The sequence below is a fragment of the Drosophila bipectinata genome, chromosome XR, assembly GCF_030179905.1.
Source record: "Drosophila bipectinata strain 14024-0381.07 chromosome XR, DbipHiC1v2, whole genome shotgun sequence".
NCBI classification, from domain to species: domain Eukaryota; kingdom Metazoa; phylum Arthropoda; class Insecta; order Diptera; family Drosophilidae; genus Drosophila; species Drosophila bipectinata.
The window spans coordinates 22,088,987-22,114,479 of NC_091735.1; the positions used below are offsets into that span (position 1 = coordinate 22,088,987).

A 25,493-nucleotide genomic window follows, 5' to 3' on the forward strand; every position below is an offset into this window, starting at 1 on the left:
ATTGCCCGATGCTAATGACACGACCCTCCCCTAACCCAGTCTCAATCCTCCTTCGGGGAGGTACATATCTCCCCGCCGGCCCAGCCAACAATCGAACCATAATGACAATGATAGATTTGCCAATATCTGTCATGTTTATGGCCAAAACAAAAGAAATGGTCTCGAGCCGGCAAATCCAAGACATTGATGAAGAGCCAAAGAGGAGAAAGCGTGAAGGGGGCGTCGTCGTCGTAGAACAACAGAACATAATTGGATATAACATTTATACGCAATCATTGGCAGATTGCAAAACGATTAAGCCAACCCTCGTCGCAATCGGCAAAAGAAAAAGAAAGTCCAAAAAAATTACACTGTAACCAGGTTATCTAAAGCTATCTCAATAAAGCTAATTTTTTGATAAAAGTTTTTAGTATACTTACCAAGAGCTTAATTTAATATTTTAATAAATTTAAAAAAATCCTTAAAAGTTTTTCATTTTAAATGTCAGTGTATAAACTATTTTCGTTACAAAAAGAAACAGCAGTTGGCTAATGAAGTAAAAACAAACTGGCTGTCATCCGCTTTTTCCCCGTTTTTCCAACAGAAAGAAAATCTAATCAGGCAAAGACCTAGCCAATTTCCCCCCCCTTTTTTTTTGTTTTGGCCAAAAATAAATGCGGGCCGAGGTGTGGGCCGAGGTGGAGGCGTGGCAGTTCATTTACTCTCTACCAAAGGCCAGCGTTTTTCGAAACAAAATAGAAACAATCAACTTAATTTGGCGCCCGCTGAAAGCCCTGTGGCAGATAAATTAAGTCATTAGTTCGAGCTGGAGTCCAAAAGATAGGGGGGGACGAGCCTTGGGGTAAGGAGGACGCAAAAGTTCCTGGCTAAAGTGGAAAATAAATTGGCAAACGTTTGTTTTGAGATTAACCGCGATTAGAACATCCCAGGGAAGGGGATTTTTTGGCGGAGGGGGGGGGGGGGGCCGAGGACTAGCAGGAATGGGGAAGGGAATCGCAGCAAATGTTGCCATTATTTGATAAGCTCAAACATAGAGACGGACCTCATTCTCCACCCACCACACTCCCGCCATCCGGGACTTTGGCGTGTGTTTGTGTAAACAAATGGCAAATGCGAGAATAATCGTAGGAGATTAAAAAGTTTCATGCGCCCGCACAAAAGCAGGGGGTAAAAGCAGGACGCAGGACGAAGGACGAAGGACGCAGGACGCGAGACAAATGAGTGGCGCACGTGAAGCGTCTAGCCCTGTCCGTATCCTGCCAACATCCCCTACTCCTCACCTCATTGTCCTTGGGCCTAGCTAATTTATGGCGCCTGCATACAAATAGCTTTGGGTTTACCCCTCATACTCTCCAGCAAATCCTTCGGCATAGATCCTGGCGCACACAGAAGGGAACACCAAAAAGGACTAAAACTATCCCCAAACTATCGGGAATTGAATGAGCTGGCTGCCAGAAGAAAATCCCCAGATTCCACCCCCCCCTAGATATATTCATCATTTAGAGATCATTAATAAGCTGGTTATGCGGGCTGCCCAAGGATATAGACTAATATAGGCCAATGTCTAGGGATCCAAAGACCTAATGATGAGAACACTTAATTATTTGTTTAAAATAAAACTATCCATCAGTTAAATAAACGACTCTCTCACTTTCCAAAACTTTGTTTAAAATTCGAAAAACAACCGACTTTTTGAAAAAAAAACGACCTTTGCTCTTTTTGTGGCAGAATGTGCATTTTGTGTTGCATGCAAGCCGAAAGTTTTTAATTAAATCATGAACATTGCCACACGTTATAAATACTAAACGAGGGTTAGAACACACTACTACCGATGGGGGAGGCACATCGGTGGGTGGATGGGAGGGTGGTGGTGACAGTGAGCAAGACAAATAGCTGCCACAACAGGGGTTGCAGCAGGGGTGCACCACCACTCCATACACCACAAATTATTTGTTTCTCGCAGTGCAGTTGTAGTTTGTCTGCATCAGATACGAAAAAACTATATTTCGCAAAAAAAAAAAACAACCAAGAAAAGTAGAGGGAGATGGCCACTAACAGAGCTCTGTTAAGTTAACAGTGATGGTTCTTCTTTTGGCGCCTTATCCTTGCTTCCTTTGGCTCCTTCGGTGGTGGTTTGGGTTTCTATGGGGGGTGTCGTTGGGGGTTGGGGGCAAATGGGCGTTGCCAATTGGTAAGCATTTCTCTCTCTCGCTCGCTCTCTCACTCTCTCGCTTGCTCTGTCGCGCGAAGGACTCTCCTCAAGACGAAGGACGAAGACTGGAGGACGACACGACGACGCTGATTTGACATTTGGCCACTCCCACACCCACACCCATTTGACTTTGGGGTCAGGACATCCCCCACCAACCACCATTTAGGAGTGGGAGATCCTTGGCGTCCCTTGATTGGCCCCGGGCAGGATAATACGGTGTGGGACGTAGTGGCAGGACAAAGCATATTTACGACATGCCCCAAAGTGCATTGAGAGAACTATGGAGACAAATGCGGCAACTAGCCCATACCACTCTCATTCCAAAAGGACACCATCAACTACCCCCATAAACTAAAGCTACATATTTCTTTGAAGGATTTTTAAACTAGTCTCTGAAATAGTCCATAATTTTAAAGAGACTAGAACTAGATTGAAGTTCAATTATCCTTTGAAACTAACCACAATATTTAGTGTATCTCATTAGCTTTTAAACGTAATTAGTCATTATTATTATTGGCATGACAGAGCCATATCCTTGTCTAAGCAACTAATTTAATTTGAAACCTCTGGACTAATTTGCTCAAAGCGCAATCCGAGCTAGAGTTATGCCAGGACCTTATGGTAGAGGTAGAGCGATGGGTGAACTGGAAACTGGAACAGGATATTCAAACAAACAAGGCGCATTCTGGAATTTTCACTTTGAAGTTGACACAAACACATCAGGAGTTGTCAGAGGAGCTGGACGAAGTGAGGGGACCTCTCCAGTCGCATTACAATGCCAAGGACTAGAAAAGGGGTTGGCCTCGGACTCGGGGACCGCAGCTTAGACAAATTGTTTCTTATGCATAATTTTTTTTTGTTTTGTGTTGTCATAGCATCTGGTTAAATTATGCCGAGTATTTGTGTAATTAAAACATGAAAAGAGTTCTGTGGCGCAAACTCGTTTAATTAAGCCTCCTGCGAAGAGTCCTTTTTTTTTTTGCTGATATGTCAGCTATTTCTTCAAGGCTTATCGTTATATTTCGAGAGAGATTCTTGGCCACATTTTTCATCTCCTTCCAAAATAGATATAATGATTGACAAGCAGAAGTAAGTATCCTCCTGCGAGCCGAATTGAAACATTATTTTTATATAGATTTTTATGACCATGGGACATGGGCTGGCGATAAGCATGGTCTCTGGGACAAAAGGACATTTTCATAAGCACTGATACTCTGATTATGACACCAGTGCGGTGGGAGGACGACATGAGCAAAGACAAAAGGACCAACCCCCTCCCAAAGGGCGGACGGCAGGTCCTGTGTGGAAACCAAAAGTGCTGATAAAACCTTCGTCTTTGATAAAACTACTATATACCCTAAGGGTCTGGGGTATGGGGTCTGGGGTATGGGAGGTCCTCCTCCTTCCTAGTCTCACATGTGCACAAAATCGAAATCTATAAATGACTTTTATTGTTATGGCCTGTGGCGACAGCACCACCAGCGTCTTATCCTTGGCCGGATCCGGATACCAAGGATCCGCATCCAATATGTACGACAATATAAAGACAAGGAGGCGCAAAAGTTTCCCGGCATAAACCGTATATTGAAAAGATCCGTATCTCCATGGCGAAAGTTTTGCGGTCGTTTTGCAGACAAAAGACGAACGCGTGTTTCCTTTTAAAGTTTCATTAATCAATGGGTCCCCTTTCCAATCTGCGGCTGCGGCTGCGGCTCCTGGCGTTTTATTATTTCAATTGCATGGGATAGACTCAAAAATATGAAGCATCATTTATCAGCCTACCATTACGGCTGTCTGGGCTGTGGATTTGAAATTGGCAACAACAATGCCGTGATTAATGGCCGTCAAAAGCGAAAGAGTCAACAAATGTCAGCCAGCAAGCTGCCACATTTATGCACTGAAAGAAATAACCAATAACTTCTTAAACAGGCCTTCCTCCCTTTTTGGAAAATAATACTACTCTTTTGAATTTAATTTTTTGAAATTTTTGTTAATTACATTTATTGTTTCATTTTTTTCTTTATATTTTTTTTTTTTGTAATTTTTTTCTTTAGTTTTGATTTCTTTCATTTGCATTGCTCTTCATCGTGTTATTATTGTTTTTGTTTTTTTTTGTTGAAACACACACACAGATTCAATACATACATTTATCCATATATAAGAATGAGTGGTTGTGTGTGTGTGTGAGTGTGGTTGTGTTGCTAGTTTGTGTGTGTGTGTGTGTTTAGATCCATGTATAATGTATAAGTCTAAGCGGATTTATCTTACAATTTAAGATAGTTTTTGATTTAACTTTATCCATATAACAATACGATACAAAAAAAAAAAAAAACGAATGGATAATCGTCTTACTTAGATCTGAGATTATCATATATGTATATATATATATTATTACGATATTTAACATAATTCGGTAATCCATAGATAGGTAGTACTGTTTATTAATTATCATGTATCATTTATCATTTATCGATTATCAATTATCGTTTATCGTATAGATTAGAGACTGATGCTTATACACACACTTTGGTTTCTCCCGGGCCACTAGCCCCGATCGAATGCTAATTACGCATATTGATTACATTTGTTACTTTTTTATATTTTAGATTGCAGACAAAAAAAAAATAGTGTTGAACGTACGACCACGTATACACATATTGTAACTAGTTTTCTTGGTTATACATTTTGTTTTACTTTTACTTTAATATCCTTATCTTTACATCCTCTTTACATATAATAATAGTTCTCTCCATTTCGAAATTTTTGTATCTTGTTGGGAATCGGGGGTTCGATCTACAAGTTCGATCTCTAGACTTATAGTTTCAGCTTTTTCTCTTTTTTTTTTCTATACAACGTCTGCCGTGGAAAGAATTATGTATTCGCTATCCGCCGGTTAGCCTCGCACTAAACTAAACCTTAAATAATAATCAACAACGGTTGCTCCAACAGACTTAAAATGGAATCAGAACAAAAATTAGATGCGCTTAAGTCGTGTGCAGAATGTTATTCAATATTTACATATCAAAGTTCACTTTGCCAATCGCTCGCTTGCTCTGGCCATCATAGATCCTGGCCTTGTAATCGAAAAACTGATGATCGGTGGGATCTCGATAACCGATAGACATAGCTCTTTTTTCTTCTCTATCTCTTGCTTTTTTTTTTGTATTATTTTTTTTTCTTTTCTTTTAACTTTTTGGCACTGCTTTGAATTTGTTTTGGCACCGCACGCTTCGAGCGTGAAAATAAAATTATTTATGCATATAAATATATATCATAAATAATATATATAAATATATCTATATGGGAGTATGACGAGAAAAAAAAAATATTCTTGATTTTGCTCTAAAAAAGTCAACAGCTTAAAGGGAAAAATATTTACAGGTCCTGGGAAGAATACAAAAATCATAGAATCTTATAAAGCATATATGTATCAGGGGGAGGGGAAGGGGCAGGATGAAAAAGAAATTAATGATTTAAATATACAACTAAGTAAAAAAAAAAAAATATTGTCGCTTAAATGTTATATCGATCTAGACAGAACAGTATCCTTCTTCAACTTCAGCAAGCAGTTCGTGTACTTCTAATAACTAAAAACTAGATCTTTACTCTTCTCCTTTTAAACTATAAACTATGAAACTAAAAAACTATAAAACTTGAACTCAGTCAAAGCAAACGAAAATTGAATTTCGATTTCGCATTTATCGCTCGGATTCTTTCCTTTCCGTTTATCGCGTTTTTATCGATTTCTATCGATTTCTTTTCGATCTTTTCTTAAATTTTCAATTGCGGTTGTAGAACTTTCTTTGGTAGCGCTTGCAGCCACTGCTAATGCTGCCAACGCCTCCTCCACCACCACCTGCTGCTGCTCCTCCACCGGATCCACCAGCAGATCCTCCCCCAATGACATGTCCACCACCAACACCTAGTCCTCCAACGGCTCCACCTCCACCTACACCGCCCAAACCCAAGCCCATGAGCTGCTGCTGTTGTTGGTGATGTTGTTGTTGCTGGTGATGTTGTTGTTGCTGCTGCTGTTGCAATCCGAAGCCACCGGCTCCGTAGAACGGCTGCTGTCCAACGCCCATCACCGAACCCTGTCCAGCTCCGGCAGCGCCCATGCCCAGGGCTTTATTTTAGCTGGACGCTCCCAGCTGATTCTTCATGTGAGCGGCGGCGGCGGCAGCTGCTGCGGCAGCGGCGAACGGTGATCCACCTCCAGTTGGTGTCTGGGGTCCATTATTGTTGTTATTGTGATCGCCAGGCGTACGCGGTCCATTCACCATACCGCCCACGCCCACACCCACGCCATTGACATTGGAACCGGGTCCACCGCCCAGCAGACCACCCGGCGCATTCTGGCCGCCAGCAGCTCCAGTGGGCGAGCCCTGGCCCAGGGAGGATACGTGACGCTTCAGCATCGGATGATTGGCCATGGAGGCGAAGACCAGACGCTCCTCGTAGTCGTACTCGCACAGGATCTTGTTCTCGCACAGATAGAACCGGTCGCCGACACAGAATCTGGAAGGAAATGAAGAAAAAAATTAGATATAAGATACCAGGTACTAAACTATACGCTTTTCTAGGCTAATTCTTAAAAAAAAAATATTTTAAAAATCCCTAAAAAAAAATACTAGTTACTTTATTGAAGGATACCCCTCCTCAGGTTTACAAAAAACAAACCCTCATAGGAAGTGGAAACGATTTTTCCACACATTTAAGCAAGTAGAAGCCAAGCATCCTGCGAATCCTCCTAGAAAGGAGTCGGAGAGATGCACAAAGACAAAGATGACAATTGACAGCGGTTAGGAACAGTCATTTTGCTGGCAACAGTTACTCCCCGGATCCGGTGAGATGGATGTCAATGGGAACAAAAAACAAAAGGACCCCCCCAAGGAGCCGCCGGGCTAGACACACGAACAGGAGACACGACCGGCCAGGACAACGACAAGGAAGTCAGATAAGAGCCGGTAAATGTCGCTCTTCGCTGTCATATCCAAATAAAAAAATATGAAAAAAAAATAAGAAAAGTTTGTAGAGTGCAGTATTCAGCCAACTGCAAATAAAGTTGCTTCCAAAGAGCCAACAGAGCCAATCCTCCTGGCCAGCGTGTCTCCTCTCTTTTGTGAAAATATTTATGTTAGCACCTGTGTGCGAGCCGGGTACTGGAGGCAGCCACGCCCACGCTGGGAAACAGTAAACAGAAAGTCGAAATCCAAAAAAAATAATAAAAAAATAGGAATAAACTGGGTACTAACTTGGGTTATAGTCGACTTGGGTAGGCACTTTCGAAGATAAAATCGAAGTTTTTTAATCAAATAGAAAGATGGTTGTTGGGCAAGTTCTGGCTAAGACCTCAGAGAAACGTTCCTCAAAAGTTCCAACCTCTAGCTTTAAAACTAAGAGACTAAAACAAGCTTTAAACAAGCGGACACTTTGGCGGACACACGGACACTTTGAACGGTTTAATGATCATCCATTGCCTAGCAATTAGTTTGAGGATTTAAATTTAATAGCCTTTAGTTAAACCTCCATCTTAAGCTCAATCGCTTAACATATATCCTTCGATCGACATCAATCTTCTGGGAAATAAAGCCGCTCCTCAAAAAAAAAAATACAAGAGAAACGTTTAAAAGTTTGACAAGTACATGTGGCATTTCCATAGATTCTCCACCATATAGGGAGGCAGTGGGAGGGAATGGGTAAATCAGCTTACAGCAGACTTACAACGGATATGAAATTTGGCTTTTGATTTACGTCAACATTTTTTTTTTTTTTGGCCTGACTGCTGGTTTCAGTTGCGTTTGCCCCCAAAATCGATTGACGGACGCTGTGGGCGTGGCATCCGACCATAAGGAACAACAACAACAACATATATCGCTTTGTTTATCTACCAAAAATCGAGCAGCAAAAATCCAGCGAAATGCCATCATCCGCATAAAAAAAAAACAAAAAAAGAGTCAACAAAGTTTTTCTTTTCTACTTTTGCATTGAGAGCGCACCTGTGACATGGACACGGCGGACACGGACATGTTGATAAGTGAGTCCTTGTCTGGATGTGGGTGGGATGGTCTGGTCTGGCTGTGTGTTTGTGTTTTTCACGATTCGCACATCCGGGCAAGAGAAGAAACCAACAGCAAATTGTCAACAGGAAGTAACCAAACGGCCAAAAAAAATAAAAAAAATTTTAAAAAATTGGGAGCCTGGACGAATGATTTGACTTCAGGATTCCAGGCTATAGGATTCGAAGGGAAACTCCAGTTGAGGGGGTGAGGTTGTCGTCGTCGTCGTCGCTGAATGTTGACGACAGGAAATTATGCAAACCTCACCAGACGGAACCAACAACTGCAATGCATTTTGCAACATTTTTTCCCAGCAACAGGAGGAATCAACTGGAAAGGAAAACTCTCTCTCGTTTTTTTTTGTTTTTTGTACCTTTGCTGTTTGTTCAAAATGAAAGCCCGCATTTTAAATGTGGCCAAAAGCATTAAAAAAAAAAATATATAAAAAAAAATGGGGGAAAACCCGCTGGCCAAAATGAATCCACGCCTCAATGGATTTTTTCGGCAAATGGAATTAATTTACGTAAAAAATTGATTAGCCATTGTAGGGGGGGGGGGGGGGGGGGGGGGGAGGTTTGCAAGGGGAAAATATTTATAAAGAAAAGTTCTTAGTGCACCACCTGCAACAACCAACAGTTCATTGCACTTTTCCTCCAAAAAAAAAAAAAAAGAAAGAAAGTTGATTCATATTTAAAGACAATTTTCGACTTTTTCGAAAACAAAGGCCAGTCCCCTCTCCTGGTTCCGATACTCTCACAATATGCCAATATGTTTTAACATTTATTTCAATATTTTTTGTCGACAACGATGCCGTGTGGCGGCATTTTTAATATTTAATGTTTGGCTCCCTTGTTGTTGCACAACAAAAAAAGGGGTGATGCCGTGGCATTCTGAGGTAGAGGCAGAGGCAGGAGGCAGAGGCATATGTGCCGCCCTCATTATTAATTCAGAAACCCGAAACGAAAACGAAACCAAAACCTGAACCTGAAGCTGACCAAAAAAGACCAAGAAGTCTACTTCCCCACCATCTCCTTCCGAAAACAATATATGTTTGTATGAAAAAAAATACAAAAAAATAAATGCAAAGTTTAAAGCTCTCCAGAGTGACATTTCAGCAATTGGCCAGGTCCCATAAAATATTCGAATTTCGAAGACTCTGGGAACGGGGGTTTCAATGCGAAATTTATGCGGTTTACATAGAAAATGTATGACACTAAAGGGGTTTTCCCACCACCATACTATACTAGCCCTGCCAGCCCCAAACCTGCCAACACAACGATGTGTAAACGATGCTAATAAAACTTCAAGTGCCACTTTGTGCCTTTTTTTTCAATGGCCTGGGAGGACCACCTCGCACAATTAAGAGGGGGGCCTTACAAATTGGCCATTTCTTTGATTTTTATCTCTTGTTTAGATGATAATTCCAGGGATTTATAGTGGGGATAAATGCACATAAGGGGTACATCTTGAAGAAGAAGTCTATTGGGGAAGAAGTGTCTTTGAAATTGAATTTTTTGAAAAGGTAAGCTTTGGATTTAATTTAATTTTAGGGTTAAATATGGGTAACTAAGGGTATTGTTTGATAAAATATATACTTTCTAAGGAAATATATTATATTATGTTTTATATAGCATTTAAGATACAAATCAAGTAATTAAACTCCAAAACTATAAGCCAAAGACCTCGCTACCAGTTCTATAGTTTAGTGAGTTAGTTTAGTTTGGTTAAGAACACTTTTCTATCATTAATATTAATATTAAAATATATTTTCTTTGGAAATATATTGTATTATATTATTAAGAATATATAAGATAGAAATCATGTTACCAAACTCCAACACTATTCGATTTAATAGCCAAAGTCCTCGCTGCCAGGGCTATACTCTCTAAGTTAGTTTAGTTTTGTAAACGTTTCTATCTTTAATATTATTATTAAAACATATTTCTTATAGATCTTTCAAGTAATATCATTACTATTCATAAACATAGTTCCATAAACACCCTTTTTCGTAGTTAAATGGCTAAGAATACGGATTACTTCTTAAGCCAACCATATTTCCAAGAAAACCTAACCATTCTATATAGTTTCTTTTAGTAAGATTTAAAGCATTTATAGAACCTAGGATCTATGACACCCAACTACTCCATATTTTCCCTTTTAATGTTTTTTTTTAGGATTTTACTACAAGGTCTTCTTACCTATGATTGCATTGCTGGCAGGCGAAACATTCCAGATGATAGACATTTGTCCGGGCCCGCATCACCATCTCAAAGGCCGGAATCACCTTGCTGCAGGCGGCACAATAGCCAGTATTGCCAAATAATCTGTGGCAAATAGAAATATGTATAATTAGTTGGAGTTTCTAAGGGGTCTAGAGACCTCTAACCCCACTTACCTCAAATAGTCACGCTTGCAGAGCATCAGGTTGCCTTTGGTGTAGAGGGTGGAGCCCACCTCGCCCAACCGGCAGTCACAGCAGCCACACTTGAGGCAGTCCTCGTGCCACAGCATATCGAGGGCACGCAGCAGGTAGCGATCTTGGATGTGCTTGCCACAACCGGCGCATAGTTGGCTGCCATTGTTGTTGTTATTATTGTTGTTGTTGGCAGCAGCGGCAATACTTTGAATATTGGCACCGCCACCTCCACCGCCGCCGCCACCACCGCCAGCGCTACCAACGCCAACGCCGCCACCGCCGGAATTCACCACGTTGACCACACCGCCATGGCCATTGTTGTTGTTGTTGTTCCCATTACTATTGTTGGGATTGGGACCATTGTTCTGGCCACCAGGATTCATGCCGGCGTTCTGTTGCTGCTGCTGCTGCTGCTGCTGCTGTTGGTTGGAGTTAAGCCCGACTAGACCGGGTTCGGTTTTGGTAATGTCCATAGTCATCATCTGGAAAAAGAGACAAGAAAAAAATAAGATTATTAAGTAATTTTTACTATAATATTATGTTATTATTCAGAAATATACATTAAAATCCACATAAAAAGTCGGCAATGAACCAAATGGAGTCATTGGCGTCATCCAAGTCGAGGCGTATTCCGTTGTCCTCATTAATTGGTCAATGCCAACAAAGTGCGGCACAAAAAACTTGTCATAATTATGGAAATTGACGCGTTCGTCGTCCTCCGCCATTAAACACTCCATTCTTGAATATTAAATTAAGATAAAATTAAGAAAAAATCACGCTGCACACACGCCGGGCTTTTTGTTATTGAAAGTGTTGGTTAAAGTTTAAAACGAGTAACGGTGCTACACAGATGCTAGCACACATTGAAACAACAGTGTTGGTAAAGAGAAGGTTTTTGCCTTTCAAAGCATACTTTTGGGCTGCTAATGTTTATATAAAGAAAGGGTTGTTATTAACTATAAAATATAAATTTAAAAATAATACTAAGTAGTAAAAAATTTTATAAAAATAATAATAAAAAAATAGAATTAAAATAAAATATATAAAATACAAACAAAATATGATCATTGGGCTCGTCCGGGAGTTGAACCCGGGACCTCTCGCACCCGAAGCGAGAATCATACCCCTAGACCAACGAGCCGATCTGAAAATGCCCAGCCATATTACCAAACACAAGGTCACTGGTATAGTTACTAGTATTTCTTAACTTAAGATTTTTAAATTTTAAATATAGGCTCATTTGAAAGGAAAAACAAATTGTAACTGCTTTGGCTCGATAACGTTAACGGCTGGAAAATCCGTTTAAAAACAACAAAAACAACAAAAACAAACGACCGGCAACAAATCAGTACAAACAATGGAAGGCCCAAAACCAGGCGACGATTTAAAATAACGAGATTTATGACAAATTGGCGCCGCTGCCCAATGCCCGATGCCCGCTGCCCGTTGCTTGTTGCCATTGCAAATGACCCTTGAACCCCCCTCTTAGACCCCCACTATAAGCCTCCAAACCCATAAAAAGCCTTGGCCCTACGCTAAATAGTTTGTTGCAATGTGCGAATTTTCCAGCCGGCGAATGCATTGGGGGAAACCCTAAAAATATGCAGCGCCAGAGCTGCCGTCTTGCAACCATTATACACTGGAAATAATTTTAAGTTGAACTGTATAAATGAGGAAGAGCCAAGGTTGTCTTTAATTTAAGTCATAGGTTAAATTTTTAATAAAATTTAAATCTTTAAAATATTTATATATTTTTTCAAGTGCAACATTTGAACCACTCTTTGGGTGGGTAACACAATGTGTGCTGTGTCTGGGCCTCTCTACGCTTTTCGTTGATTGCCCTCGTCCGTGTCCATGTCCGCGATGTCCACTGTCCACTGTCCGCCTGTCCGCCGTGGCCAAATGGCTCGCATTAAGCCCTGCACCATGTAGCGCCAACTGTGACCTCGACCTGACCACCGACTAGGGGATGGTTGATGGGTAGGGGCAGCTGCTGGAAATGACTTTAATTAGAGGGTCGCCTCTGGAAAGCCTCCACATACTCCACACTCTCCCAGATTTTCGCCAGAAAAGTCATCAGCAGTTGATGCCCTTCGGGGTGTACGGATTGGATGGGTTGGGTTTGGGTTTGGGTTTGGGTTTGGGTTTGGGGGGAGTGGTGGATGGTTTTGGTTGCAACTGCACTGCCGTCGACTCATAAAAATTCAATCAAATCAATTTATGTAAATTTAACGCGACGCTTTCAAACAACACGGCGGAGGGGGAAGGCGGGCGGCAAGCGCATCAAAACTCAATTTTTGGCAGCTGCAACATGAAGGCATCCTCCCCACCTCCATGGGGATATGCTCCCACGTCCTGGCAAATGGTGGGAGTCCAGACTGTATTGTTATTTAGTTTAGACAAATGAAATGGAATGCTAAACGGTGTAGATTTTCATTTGCAATTGCATTGAATTTTTTGTATCAGCCCCCCAATCCTCATTGCAGATTCATAGTTTTTGAAACAAAATGCAGTCTTTTTGTTTTTTGTTCAGTGTACAATTAATTTATGCATTACATTTCCCACAAAATGCTTTTCAATTTGCATCCAATTTTGGGTTTCCGATACAAAGATAGAGTATGGAAAAATGATCGTTTTTGTTTGGTTTCATAAATGATTGATTGATCGACTAAGGACTTGACTGTAATTAGTTTTAGTTATAGTTATAGTTTTATGTTCTTTAGTCTAAGAACTGAAAGGATTTCCGTACAACCCCAAACCCTTCTTCAAACTAATTGCGCGACCAAACGACACTCATTAAAGCCAATCAATATTCAAATTTCACGTGCCAGGTAGGTAGGCAGGTCATAATACCCTTATATGCATATAGGTAGAGTTAGCCCTTTGGGGCATTTTCACAGTTTAGTTTGCTAACCGAGAGGCGGCTGCCAAAACGGAGGAACTCGATCCGTTTGCCTTCCATTCCGTTCCGGACGGAGTGGCCTATAATTATGCATATGCATGTGACCCCTTCGGGTTTTGTCGCAACTTAAACCCTTTTTAACCCCAATTCTCTCCCAAGTCAGGAGGGGGGGGGGGGGGGTTTGTTGGAAATTACAGGTTTGCACGCAAGTTAACGGAAGTTACTTGCTTGACCATTGAACACAGAACCATACATAGCACCACCCACCCACCCACTGAAACCACCTTTGTCTTGGAAATTAAGTTGATTTCTGTGGTCGGTTATGTTTATGGTTTATTTATTTATTTGCTGCAATTTTGTGTCAGGTTCTAGTAGGTGCAACCCTTCCTACCAGACTTTTCAAATATTTATTTCAGTGTGTGTGTGTGGCGATTTTAATGACGCTAATTAGTGACGGGGCTCATGTGACAAACGCAGTTTCAACCCTTTCTAGCCTTTTGGGGGTTAAATCACTGCGTCCTGCTGACGCGTCCCTGCATCCTGTCCATACATACCCCCCTAATTGGTAATTAATTTATTTTGCATAATTTTTCGCCCATATTTTTGGGGGGTGTGTGGGGAGACTGCCCCCTCGTTGCAGTAGGGCCTCGTTATTTTTTTTGGGCCTCTGGATGGCGAAAGGTGTCAAAAAGTGCGAATTAAGTGCGAATAAACGTGCTGAGCGTGCACTGGCCACGCCCCCTTCACCAGTCAGGACATCAGTCAGACACCACCACCACCTCCCCTCCTTCACCTCGACCACCTGTCGTCCTATCGGTCCGCAGTGCGTAAATGTTGCATTCGGGAGTCACGAAAAATAAATGGAAATTTAATTCGGTGTGTGCGGTGCGTGGGAAGGTGGGAAAATGTCAGGAAAAATATTTATAATGAAATTATGCAAAAATTAAAATGACATAAGTAGGAGCAAAAAATATTTCCAAAAAAGGCCAATAATTGTTTTAAATTGTGAAAATATGAAAATTGATAAAATAAATATGTAAATAGATAAAGGGATTAATTTTAATAGTTGGTTTATTAAATATTTTTTAATTAAAAAATAATAAAAAAATCTCATTTCTTAAAGAAAACTTTAGCTTGAAAAAACAAGAGACTTTCACATACACGTGACTTCATTGGCAAGGCAATGTCCTGGAATGTCCTTTGGCCATGCAAGGCTTCCCATACCATCCATCCCACCCCCCCCAAAAAAAAAAACCAACAAAATACTACAGAAACTGAAAGAAAAATAGAAAAAATAAATGAAAAACGTCAAGTACGCGACATGAAAACTAAAAACAAAGGAGGCTTACAACCATAATAAAATAATGGAAAAAACAACAAGAAAAGTATAAATAACAAGAGAGAAAATTAAAATAAAATAGAAGAGAAAAAAAAAACAACAAGAAGAAGAAAACAATCAAAATTCATTTTTAATTTTTATGCCATAAAAATGCAAACGAAGAACAATTCCAAGGAGTGGGAGGTTTGAGTTTCTCTGAGAAGTAGGGGGGGAGGTTCTTTTGGGGGGTACCATAGAAGCTAGCACGAACCAGGTGAATAATAGTGGGTGGTTCTGGCTTACAAAAAAAAAAATAGAAAAAAAAATAAAGAAAAAAGTTGTGAAACGGTTGCGACATGTTTCATGCCAGTTATATATATTGTTTTTGTTCGTGTTTATTTCAGTTTTTTTTTTTGTTGTTTGAAAAGTTCTTGCTAGGGTCCTTTTGGTCCTAAAAGCTACAGCCAGCAACAACAACAAAAACAACAACGAACAATTAAATTCCCATTTCATGTAATTGCGATACAGAAAATCCTCCTTCACTTGAAGGTCCTTAAACTGCCATAAATACTAATCAAACTCAACTGCACGCCCATCGAATGCGATTTCCCCAAAGCGGGGAGCTGGGGGGGCATCAACACAAGGACACAAGCAGGACATCCAGGCAGGACAGCCTTGAAGGGCCATCGATATGTGGAGAAACACTTGGTTCTGTCACTGGCAGTAATCGACAGTCGGTATCCTTGACAGGCGACAAAAATTCTAGGTTTTAGGTTGGGGGTTCTTTGGGGGGTTTGGGTTTGGAATGGATTTTAGTTTTTATTTTATTCTTTAAATACTAGGATTTAGTTTTTATTTTAGTTATTATTGTTTATTTTTGTTAAATTGTATTAAAGAGGGTAATTTTTTTAGGGGTTTTAAATGAAAAATGGAGAACTGGAAGTTTCTTAAGCCTTTTCAGGATTAAATTAATCAAGGTTCTATTAGGAAGGAGGAAGGATATATTTTTTAAACTTCTTGTTTTAATTATTTGTTTAAGTTTAGGCCTTGATATTTAAAATTCTTCAATAAATTCTAAAATGATATATTCCTCTTATTAATTATTTTAAAACATTTATCCAATTTTGTCGCCTGTTTAGAGTAGCTCCTCTTTTCGAAAGAATTCCCTTTTCGTATTAAGAACTTTGGTTTGAATTTTGGAGCTCTGGAACTCTGAAACTCTGTAGCTCTGAAATCTGTTTGTGAGAAGTGTCAAGTGAAGTACCCATCAGCACCTTGTTGTTTCTTCAATTCGATGGAACAATTGAACAAATGATGCCAAACACACACTCAGCACCATAGCCCGCCCCTCTGGAAAACAATTCACCACCATTCCGGAATATTTCCGGAAAAAAAAGGAAGAATACCCCATCGACCCGTATTGGTGGCTTTGATTTATGTGACTTGATGTTGTTGTTGTTGCAACAGCTACACTTGTTGTTACTTTTTATTGTAGTTGTTGTAACATACAGTGTTTATCGTGTTTATGGGTGGCAACATATGGATACAACCTACGGGATATGGATACGGATAGGGATTTACTGAAAGAAAGTATTCTTTCTTTTCATTTGGAGGGAAAATGTAGAGTTATTGTTGGCATTATTTGTTAATCTATTTGATTTCCTCTCTCAGGCCAAGTGTTGAGTGAGATTTATGCCACAGTCACAGTCTTGAAATGTCTTGGAAAAAAGAAATTACATGAAATAGATGTCAACTACATATTGTGCTTTTATTTTTTGATTTGTGGGTCTGTTTTTTTTAGGGGGAGTTGGTGGAAAGGGAAGGAAGAAGTGTAGGACTTTAAGAATATAGAAATATAATATGAGATATATCCAACCGATCTTAACCAACCTAAAGAAGCCTATATACCAAATCTTTAGTCCATGGCTTTAAAATTAAGACCACAACTTAGCTTAGAAACCGTTTGGCACTCGGACAGGGCTTATACCCTTTGCCAAGGGTATGTTATAGCCTCCTATACCTTTTATATAAATATATATACATCTATATATATATATTTGTACAACATTGCTTTGGAATTTTTATTAAGTTGTTTTATGCCTTGTGTCGTCGTCGTCGTTGGCTGTTATTTCTTTCTGCTTAAACAATTACGACAAATTGCGCTTTTATGGACCGGAGAGCATCTTACAGATGTGGCATGATGGGGCATGTGGAGGGCAGTGGTGGGGGACAAGCATGGCAACACGCACACTTCATGTGCAAAGCCCACTGCGCTAATATCCGAGATCCGAGATCCAAGATCCAAGTTTCGAGATCTCAGATCTTGGCCATCCATCCGCCCCTCACTTTCTGGGGTCTTCTTGGGTTGGGTGCAGTCGTTAAAGTCAAGACTCAAATAGAGCTTAATTGCCACACAATGCCAAATGGAGAGATGCCTGCAACCTGCTACTAGCTACTGGCGCGAACTGGCAAACTGGCAACTTGCTACATCAAGTTGCATGAAGCCATGAAGCGGCGTTAATTAGGTGAAAGCATCCGCCAACAGATCGGGTCACTTTGCTCCAAAAACAACACAAAAAAAATAAATAAAAAAAAGGGGAGAACGGGCAAAAAAAAAAGAAGGTAAAAACAATAAAAAATGGGAAGTTGTTAAGAAATAAAAGAGTTAAGTACCGGATAATTGCTTTCTGGTTTTTAGAAAAAGAAAAACAGGGGACATTTTAGAGGTGAGAATTCTAAATAATAATATAGATTAACCAGAAAACCTAAGCAATTCTATAAAAAAAATAGTTTATAATAATCTAAGAATCAATAATCTCAAAAATTCCCAAGAATCAAATCAGTTTCCAAGTAATTTTAAGGTCATTCTTCTTGGAACTATATAAAGCTCTCTACTGATTTGTAGAGAGAGGAACTTTATAATCTTTTCTATTAAAACTTTTAAAATAAATTAAGATTTGTATTAATTTTGAATTTCTTTAAATAATCCCTATACTAACAAGGACTTGTTAGGAGCCCACACCTGCTGCTAGTATATTTGACAGAACCCATTCCATGCCATTCCAAATCATTCCGATCCAGTCGCGTCGTCGTCCCCATCTGACAGTTTCAATTAGAGTTTAACACTCCGTTTGGAATCTTGGGGATCTTGGGTATCTTGGGGTCTTGGGAGCCTGGCTAGCTGTGAGCTATGAGAGAGATCCAAAAAGGCCAATGATAATAATGATGATGATGAGGCCATGGAGATTGAGGAGAGAGATGGCACTGGCACTGGCACTGGGACTGGCTCTCAAGTGGCTGGCAATTACGTTCAATTAACTTGGCCATGTTGGTAACGGATGCACCGTCGATGCCGCGCCACAGTTGCAACCCATAGTTGGCCATCGTTGTGGCAAGTTGGCCAAATGCGTGGCGGTTGCAATTAAACGATGGATCTTGGACCTCTTAGTTTATATTTTTTTTTTTAGTATTTTTTTTTCATCCCGTTCGACTGAGTTAACTGCCGGCATGCCACCTAATCATAAATGATACCAAAAGGAAATGCTCTATACTTGCCCGATCTTGGAGTCCAGTCACTAATTACATTGATTCTTAGACGATTGCCAGGGGTATATGAGTGTATGAACTTAAAAAAAAATACTACAGAGTTTGGACTTAAAAAAGATATAAGAAGTATTCTATAAATTCTAAAATAAACTTGATTTTAAAATCAGTTTAGAATCATTCTTAGAGATTATTTATTTTTAAAGCATCCCCTAATTTTTTCGAGTGCCTTTTGAGTAGCCGTATGTGACCATTCACATGCCTCAGTTGCATTCAGAGCCTGGCCAGGCCAGGCCGTTGCAATTGCAGTTGCAGTCGCTGCGACCAACGTCAACGTCAACTTAATTAATTGTGCGTCCGGCCGGACTCCCGTTCCTCCCTCCCTCCCCCCCTCTCTCTCCACAAAACTTTAGCAGCTGCTTGCCACTCAAAGTTGGTGTCCACAACTCGTTTCTCCAGCAGCAGCAGCAACTTCAATCCAATTCGATTCGATTCGTTTCGTTTCGATTCTCCGAGTCTGATTCCGATTCCGTACGTTTGCAATTTCTATTTGTGAGCAAATTGCTAATTTTGTGGAAAACACATTAATTAGCGCAAAATCAGCGAGCCAAGTTCAGTTGCAGTTATTTGTTATATTTGCAGTTCAGTTGCAAGAATGTGGCCATTGCGGCTGTCCGCCTGCCTCACTGCCTCCCTCCCTCCCTGCCTGCCTGCCTGCCATCATCATCAATGAAGATGTACAAACGTGTGGCACAGAGGCATAAATATATTTTATATATATATATATATAAAATAATCAGTGCTCTTTGATGAGCTTATTAATTAATAGAAACCTAAAAGAAAAGCAATCAATGGCTGGATATTTATGAAGTTGCCTGTCAAACTGTGTCAATTGCTGTTTGAACAGCACATCGCTCCGACGATGATAATAATTGATGATTTAATTTGCTTGTTTGAAGACGAGGCAGATAAAGAGTCCAGTACAATCACCCCTCTATAGTTTCCTACTTGTATATATGGTACGGAATCTATAGTATACTGTTCTATAGATAGATGTATTGATCAAAAGCCATATAGGTGGTTTAAGTGCATAGTCATGGTTTAGTAACTTGGTATAACAACGTCATATTAGTACAAGAATATTAATATTATTCCCATAAATCATATTATTCGTATTTATTCCTATTTTTAGACCTATGCAGAGGGTATCATAATTTTGGTCCTATTAGGGAAAACCCCATTTTCAAGGCATCCCATCGGGAAAAATGGACAAAAATCTAAAAAATATTTTGTCTCGGGATTTTGATGCAGAATGGTAGCAAATCGATCTAGAAATCGTTTAAGGAAATCCGCTTGAGAATCGGGTGAGAATTGGGGAAGATATAGCCATCCCCGTGGGCCATATAGGGCAAAACACCATTTTCAAGGGATCCCATCATAAAACTCCAAAATGGATAGAGGAATATAAACGTTCTTAATAAAATATATAAATGTAAGTAGGATATAAAGTCTATAAACCATAATATACTCTATAAAATACCCTTTTCAAAAGATTTAAAAAATGATTAAAAAAACGCTGTAAAATACAAGTCAAGTTACGGCATTACAGTTAATTACATTTGTGAATCGAATCGAACCGAATCGTTTCGCATTGAATCGCCTCGCCTTCCACCAAAAATTACAGACACATTAAATAACTGGGCATGAGGATGATGAGTATCCCAGGACACTACCCCATCCATCCATTCACTACCTCATCATCTCCAGCCAGCAGAATCCGGTAGCCATTTCGAGTAACCGGAATCCTGGCCATTCTGCATTGTCATTAATAACAGAGCATCATCGTACCGCTGACCACAACAACAATGTTGCAGGCGGAAGAGGCGTGGCAGGGTCAACGACGAGGAAGAAGACATATTTACATAAGCGATTTTCTGCAGTGCCGCCTTCTCGCGAAAGCTCAACAAAAAAAAAAAACGGTGGCAAGTGGTACTTAATAGGGGCAAGCAGAAAATAATGAGGGTCGTTGAGTTTTTTTTAAAGAAATTTTAAGAAAAAATATTTATAAGATATTTAATATTTTAAGAAATAAAAATATAAGGTATTTTTTTTTATTATATTGTGTTACAATTTCTTAAAAGAAATCTTAAGAATCTTTAGCTTGAAAATCTTTTAGAATGAAATCCCAAAAATCAAAGTTATCTATTTTCTTCAAAAGCTCTAAGTTTCAAAGGTTTTCGTAAGAATAAGCTTACACTTGAAAATTAGAAGAAAATTAGAAGACTATTATATCTATTATATAATAAAATAAATATCAAATTTAATAAAATTAAAATTCAAAAATAAAATTCTCAAAGTTATGGTTAGGATATGGTTAGGAGTTCATATCCCCTTCGGTTATCCTTAGCCTCCTATCCTCGAAAACTTCTCCAGGTGTATGTGTGTGTGACCCCACCTCTTATCCTGGCCCCCTCCCCACCCGTTTCTGGTGGCTCTTTCCACACAGCTGAGCACGAACCGTTTTATCAGCACGTTTACACCGTATTTACTTCATTTTAATAAAATTTCATGTGATTTTAAACGTCGACGCTGTCGGTCGATGCGATGCGATGGTCGATGTCTGCGAATGAAAAGCGCAGCATCCCATTTATACACCCATATAGTATGTGAGTATGAGTATATATGTACATATGTGTATGGGTTAAAAATGCACAATTGCCCATTCGAATGGAAATTATTTACACATTGGACACTGATTTACTTGATGGGAATGCAGAAACCAACAACAGTGCCAATGTCAGCCACTTCTCGTTGGCTTTTTTCTCTATCAGAGGCGTAGGGATAAGAGGATCAAGGTGAGGAATACTAGACTTAATAGTATTACTACTAGTAGACTACAAACTAAGCTTATAGATTTTTTTAGAATATTTTTGAAGGAGAAATATATCCTCCCCCTTTGTATATATGTATCCTTTCTACACCCATGATCTGCATTCGAGAGCGGTTTTATGTCGGTTTATTAATATCCTTTCTGCTTGGTTATGTTTTATATGAAATTACTCAAGTGCAACCGACTGTATTTACGCCAGGCTTTCTGTTATTGTTTTTTTTTATGCTCCATATTGGTTCGTTTTTTTTTTTTTTAATTTTTTTATTTTAATTTTTTTTTTGTATTCAAATTTCCGTGCGCTTTATTGTTGCTTTTAATTATCATATGCACACGAATCGCAGCAAACGCAGCACACACTTTATATGTTTTTCTGGTTGCCGCCATAATTTAATTTTCGCAATTATTTGCAATGACGCTTAATCGAAATTTGAATATTATTTATTTGAGCATGAAAACATATGCCAACAGTTGGGTTAATTCGCCAACAACACCAACCGGGCCAATAAAAATGTTAACACAAAAATTGTGTCTTTAATTGCATTTGAATGGCGAATTAAGTCTATAGATTGCTGATAATTAACGATTAGTGATTTTGTTAACCAAATGGGGACAGACAGACAATCAACAAAACGATTTAAACGACAACAAAAATTATAATTAATTTAATATTATTTTTATTATTTTTTTTTTATATTCAAATATCACGACATATCACGGTTTTTTAAATATTTAGAATTTTTGTTGGTTTTTATTTTTGATCGAATCTGGGATCGTTTTGTTCCCATCATCATGATTATAATCATTATAATCTTGAGTCTCATAACATTCACTGGCAATTCAATTCAATGGCCAATTCAAACACAACACAACAAAAAGCCACAAAAGCCAAACGAAATAAATAAATAATTGGCAATAAAAATACAATTTGCACGATCATATAAGATTTTGTCATGTAATTGGCTAACTAACCGACCGACCGATTGAATGAATGAATGCCACACGATGGATATATGTATATATGTTGGACGGCAGGAAATACATAATAGACCGTAACCGAACCTCCCAGCACCCTGTGGTGATGGTAATGATTGTCCGCCTAATGGCTAATAAATTATAATTACTTTCAATAAAAAATCGAACTCTGTGTTGGACTTTTCTTCAAAAGGATATGAGATTTAAGAGGAAAGAAGGCCAAGACATAACATGGGGGTCTATTTTAATACGCTTTCTTGAGATAGATTTTCTTAAACCTTAACTCCCTCTTCTAAGCGGACACCTGAACAACATCCTTTAGAAACTTTAGTTTATCAAAATATTTGACTCCCTCTGTTAAGCGGACACCTAAAAAATCTCTCAAGATATAGAAACTTTAATTAAAGAACTAGTTTGATATATTTTTAGAGTAGCTTTTACAAATACCTCACTCCCTCTCTTTAACAAACACCTAAGAAAACTCCTAAGCTTTACGAATTTTAGTTTAATAACTAACTTTATATCTTTATTGAGTAGATTTTACAAATATTTGACTCCCTCTCTTTAACGGACACCTAAAAAATCTCCCAAGATATAGAAACTTTAGTTAAAAAATCCAATAATAATAATTGAATATATTTTTTGGAGTAGATTTCACAAATACCTCACTCCCTCTCTTTAACGGACACATAAAAATGTTCATATTTTGTAAAATACTGAATATCCTCTCTAGAAACGGACAGAAACTATTAAGAAGACCTATAACCTATGACAGGGCTATCAAGACACCCTCTCTTTAACGGACACTTTCTTCAAAACCAAAGAAGGGTATTAAAAAATCGTCTTAACCTAAAATGTGATTTTTTTTTTATTTTTTTTTTTGCTTATGATTTTAATTAGTTGCTGTGGCCGTTTTCTTTCCGTTAATTAAATTTGATTTTTTTTGCTGCCTGCCAGCTTCCGCTACTATTGAGGCCCTCTCTTTCTTCAGCTAGCGCCATCTCGCTCCATTTGCTCTCGCGCCGCATGTGCCATCTCTGTCTATGGCATCCATCTTCGCGCTTAATTTGCTGCCTTTATGCTTTTGTTCTGATCTGTGCGAGCAGCCAGCAGCCAGCAGCGAGCGGTGGAACAGCGCAGCGGTAGCGCAGTCGCTTAATTGGCTGCCAATTTATTTTATTTGCGCAAAATTGCAGTTGAACCGCGCGAGAGGCACAAAAAAAAACAACAACAACAAAAACTGAGAAAAAATACAGATACCAAAAGCCAGAGAAGCAACAATAACAAAAGCAACAGATATGCTAGCGCAGCAACATGTTGCGCTCCCACACACGCAGTCAGTGTTGCTGATGTTGCTACACTGTACAAAAAAAATAGGTAAGAATAAAAATTTTAAAAAAATATATATAGATATTTTTAGCTTTTTGAGGGCTTTGTGTTGAGCCTTTAAAATAGTATTTTAATATAGAAACAATCCTTACTTTGTTCTTCTACTATTCTAATAAACGAAAAACCCTATTTTGTAGAGACATATTTATTAGTTTTTAAAAGATTTTAAGAATCTTTAATTTAATGATTTAATTCAAGATTTTCAAGAAATATTAAATATTTTAGTAAATATTTACTATTTGTAAGAAATGGTCCAGATTTTCAAGAAATATTCAATATCTTTAGAAAATATTCACTATTCTTAGGAAATTTTCAATATTTTCAAGAAATATTTAATATTTTATTAAAATATTTAATCTCAAAACACTCTTAAAAGTTTTAGAAAAACATGGAAGACATGGAAAAAATGTGTTATACTTTTAAATATTCTATTAATTGTCCAGAAAACCTATACCTAACTGTTTCTAACCAAAAAATTAAAATCTTTATATTTGAAATTCCAATATTTTTAAATAAAATTTCTCTCAGTGCCCTTAGAGACTGCTCTGTTGCTGCGCTGCCAATTAATACGCCGTTCTAATTTTTATGACATTATTAAGGAGGCATCGCATCGCTCGGCATCGCTTGGAATCGCCATGGAGTGGCCATGATATGTCCCGACTTCTGCAGCTTCAGAAGACTGAAGACTCAAGAAGAAGACTGAGCAAAAGAGAAGACTGAGCCACACTGAAAAGACGAGTGCGACATTGCTTTGGTTTTGTGCCTTTTATGTGCTGTTTATGGAACTTAATTGTTGCAAGTAGCAGCTAAGTAGTAGCAGCAGCAGTAGGCAGCAACGTGCAACGGCACTCAGCATGTTGCTAGGCGGCGGGTAGTAGAAGTTCAAGGCTTTTGTCCATCTCGCCCCCCAATCAGCCCCTTCGAGCAATTGGCGACTCCTTGCAACTGACAACATGTTGCTCCCATTTATGTGTGAAGTGGTTGCTCTTTTGGTTGCTGCTGCACCTTAAAGTTTTCTTTTTTTGTTTATTTTTTTTTGTATCTCTTGCAGTCTCTCTTCCCCTTTAGTCTGCATTCCATGGCAGCTTCATTAACAATGTTTGTTGTTGTTGTTGTTGCTACTGTTGCCCTTTTTGCCACATGTCTTTTGTTGTTGCTACTGTACCACCACTGGAGGAGGCTCGACTAAAGGGGACTTTCAGTTTTTTTTTCGTTTTTTCTCTTTTTTTTTTTTGTTCCTGCCACTGCCACCACTTGTTGCTACTGTGCGGCTGCTACTGCTACTGCTACTGTTGCTGCTTCTGTTTTTACTAATAATTGGCTTCAATGAGTTCCATAATTGTTTTGCTTTTGGACTTTTAATGATGTCGTCGTTGAAGTCTTGTGATGGTTGGAGTCTTGTTGCAGTTGCCTCAGAGAGTCTTGGGGCTTATTTTGTATTTTTAATAAATCTATAAAATATTAAATATTTCAATAAAATATTTTTTCTTATTCCTGAAACTCTTATTTTTCAAGAAATTTTATTTTTTTTTTTTTAATAATTTTCTTTAAAAATTTTCTTAGCCTTTAGCAACATGTTGCTGCCACTGCCCCCTGCTCTTCTTCTTCTTTTATGTTGCTGTTGTTGTTGTTGTTATTGCTTTGTACAAGCAATTAAATGCCTGCTGCTTGCTGCCACCCAGCCCCCTCTCTACTCCCCATCTCTGGCCGGCAAACTTCTTTCTCCTTTCGCATCGCCTGCCGCGTTTTGTGGCGTGTTAATTAACTCAATTACGATTGCTCGTCGACGTTC

At 38.9% G+C, this 25,493-nt stretch overlaps 1 protein-coding gene and 1 non-coding gene across 2 annotated transcripts in view; both read right to left on the reverse strand.

Annotated features, from left to right (window-relative positions):
- Positions 1-4,302: 4,302 nt before the first annotated feature.
- Positions 4,303-25,493, reverse strand: part of Bx (LIM domain-containing protein Beadex) — a 55,369-nt gene continuing 34,178 nt past the window's right edge. Inside the window, 3 exon segments of the mRNA XM_017243243.3 lie at positions 4,303-6,730; positions 10,470-10,595; positions 10,667-11,169. Coding sequence (XP_017098732.2) covers positions 5,992-6,730; positions 10,470-10,595; positions 10,667-11,169 — 1,368 coding nt within the window. The 3' untranslated portion in view covers positions 4,303-5,991.
- Positions 11,757-11,828, reverse strand: TRNAP-CGG (transfer RNA proline (anticodon CGG)). The gene has a single exon. It is a non-coding gene; the product is annotated as a tRNA-Pro (tRNA).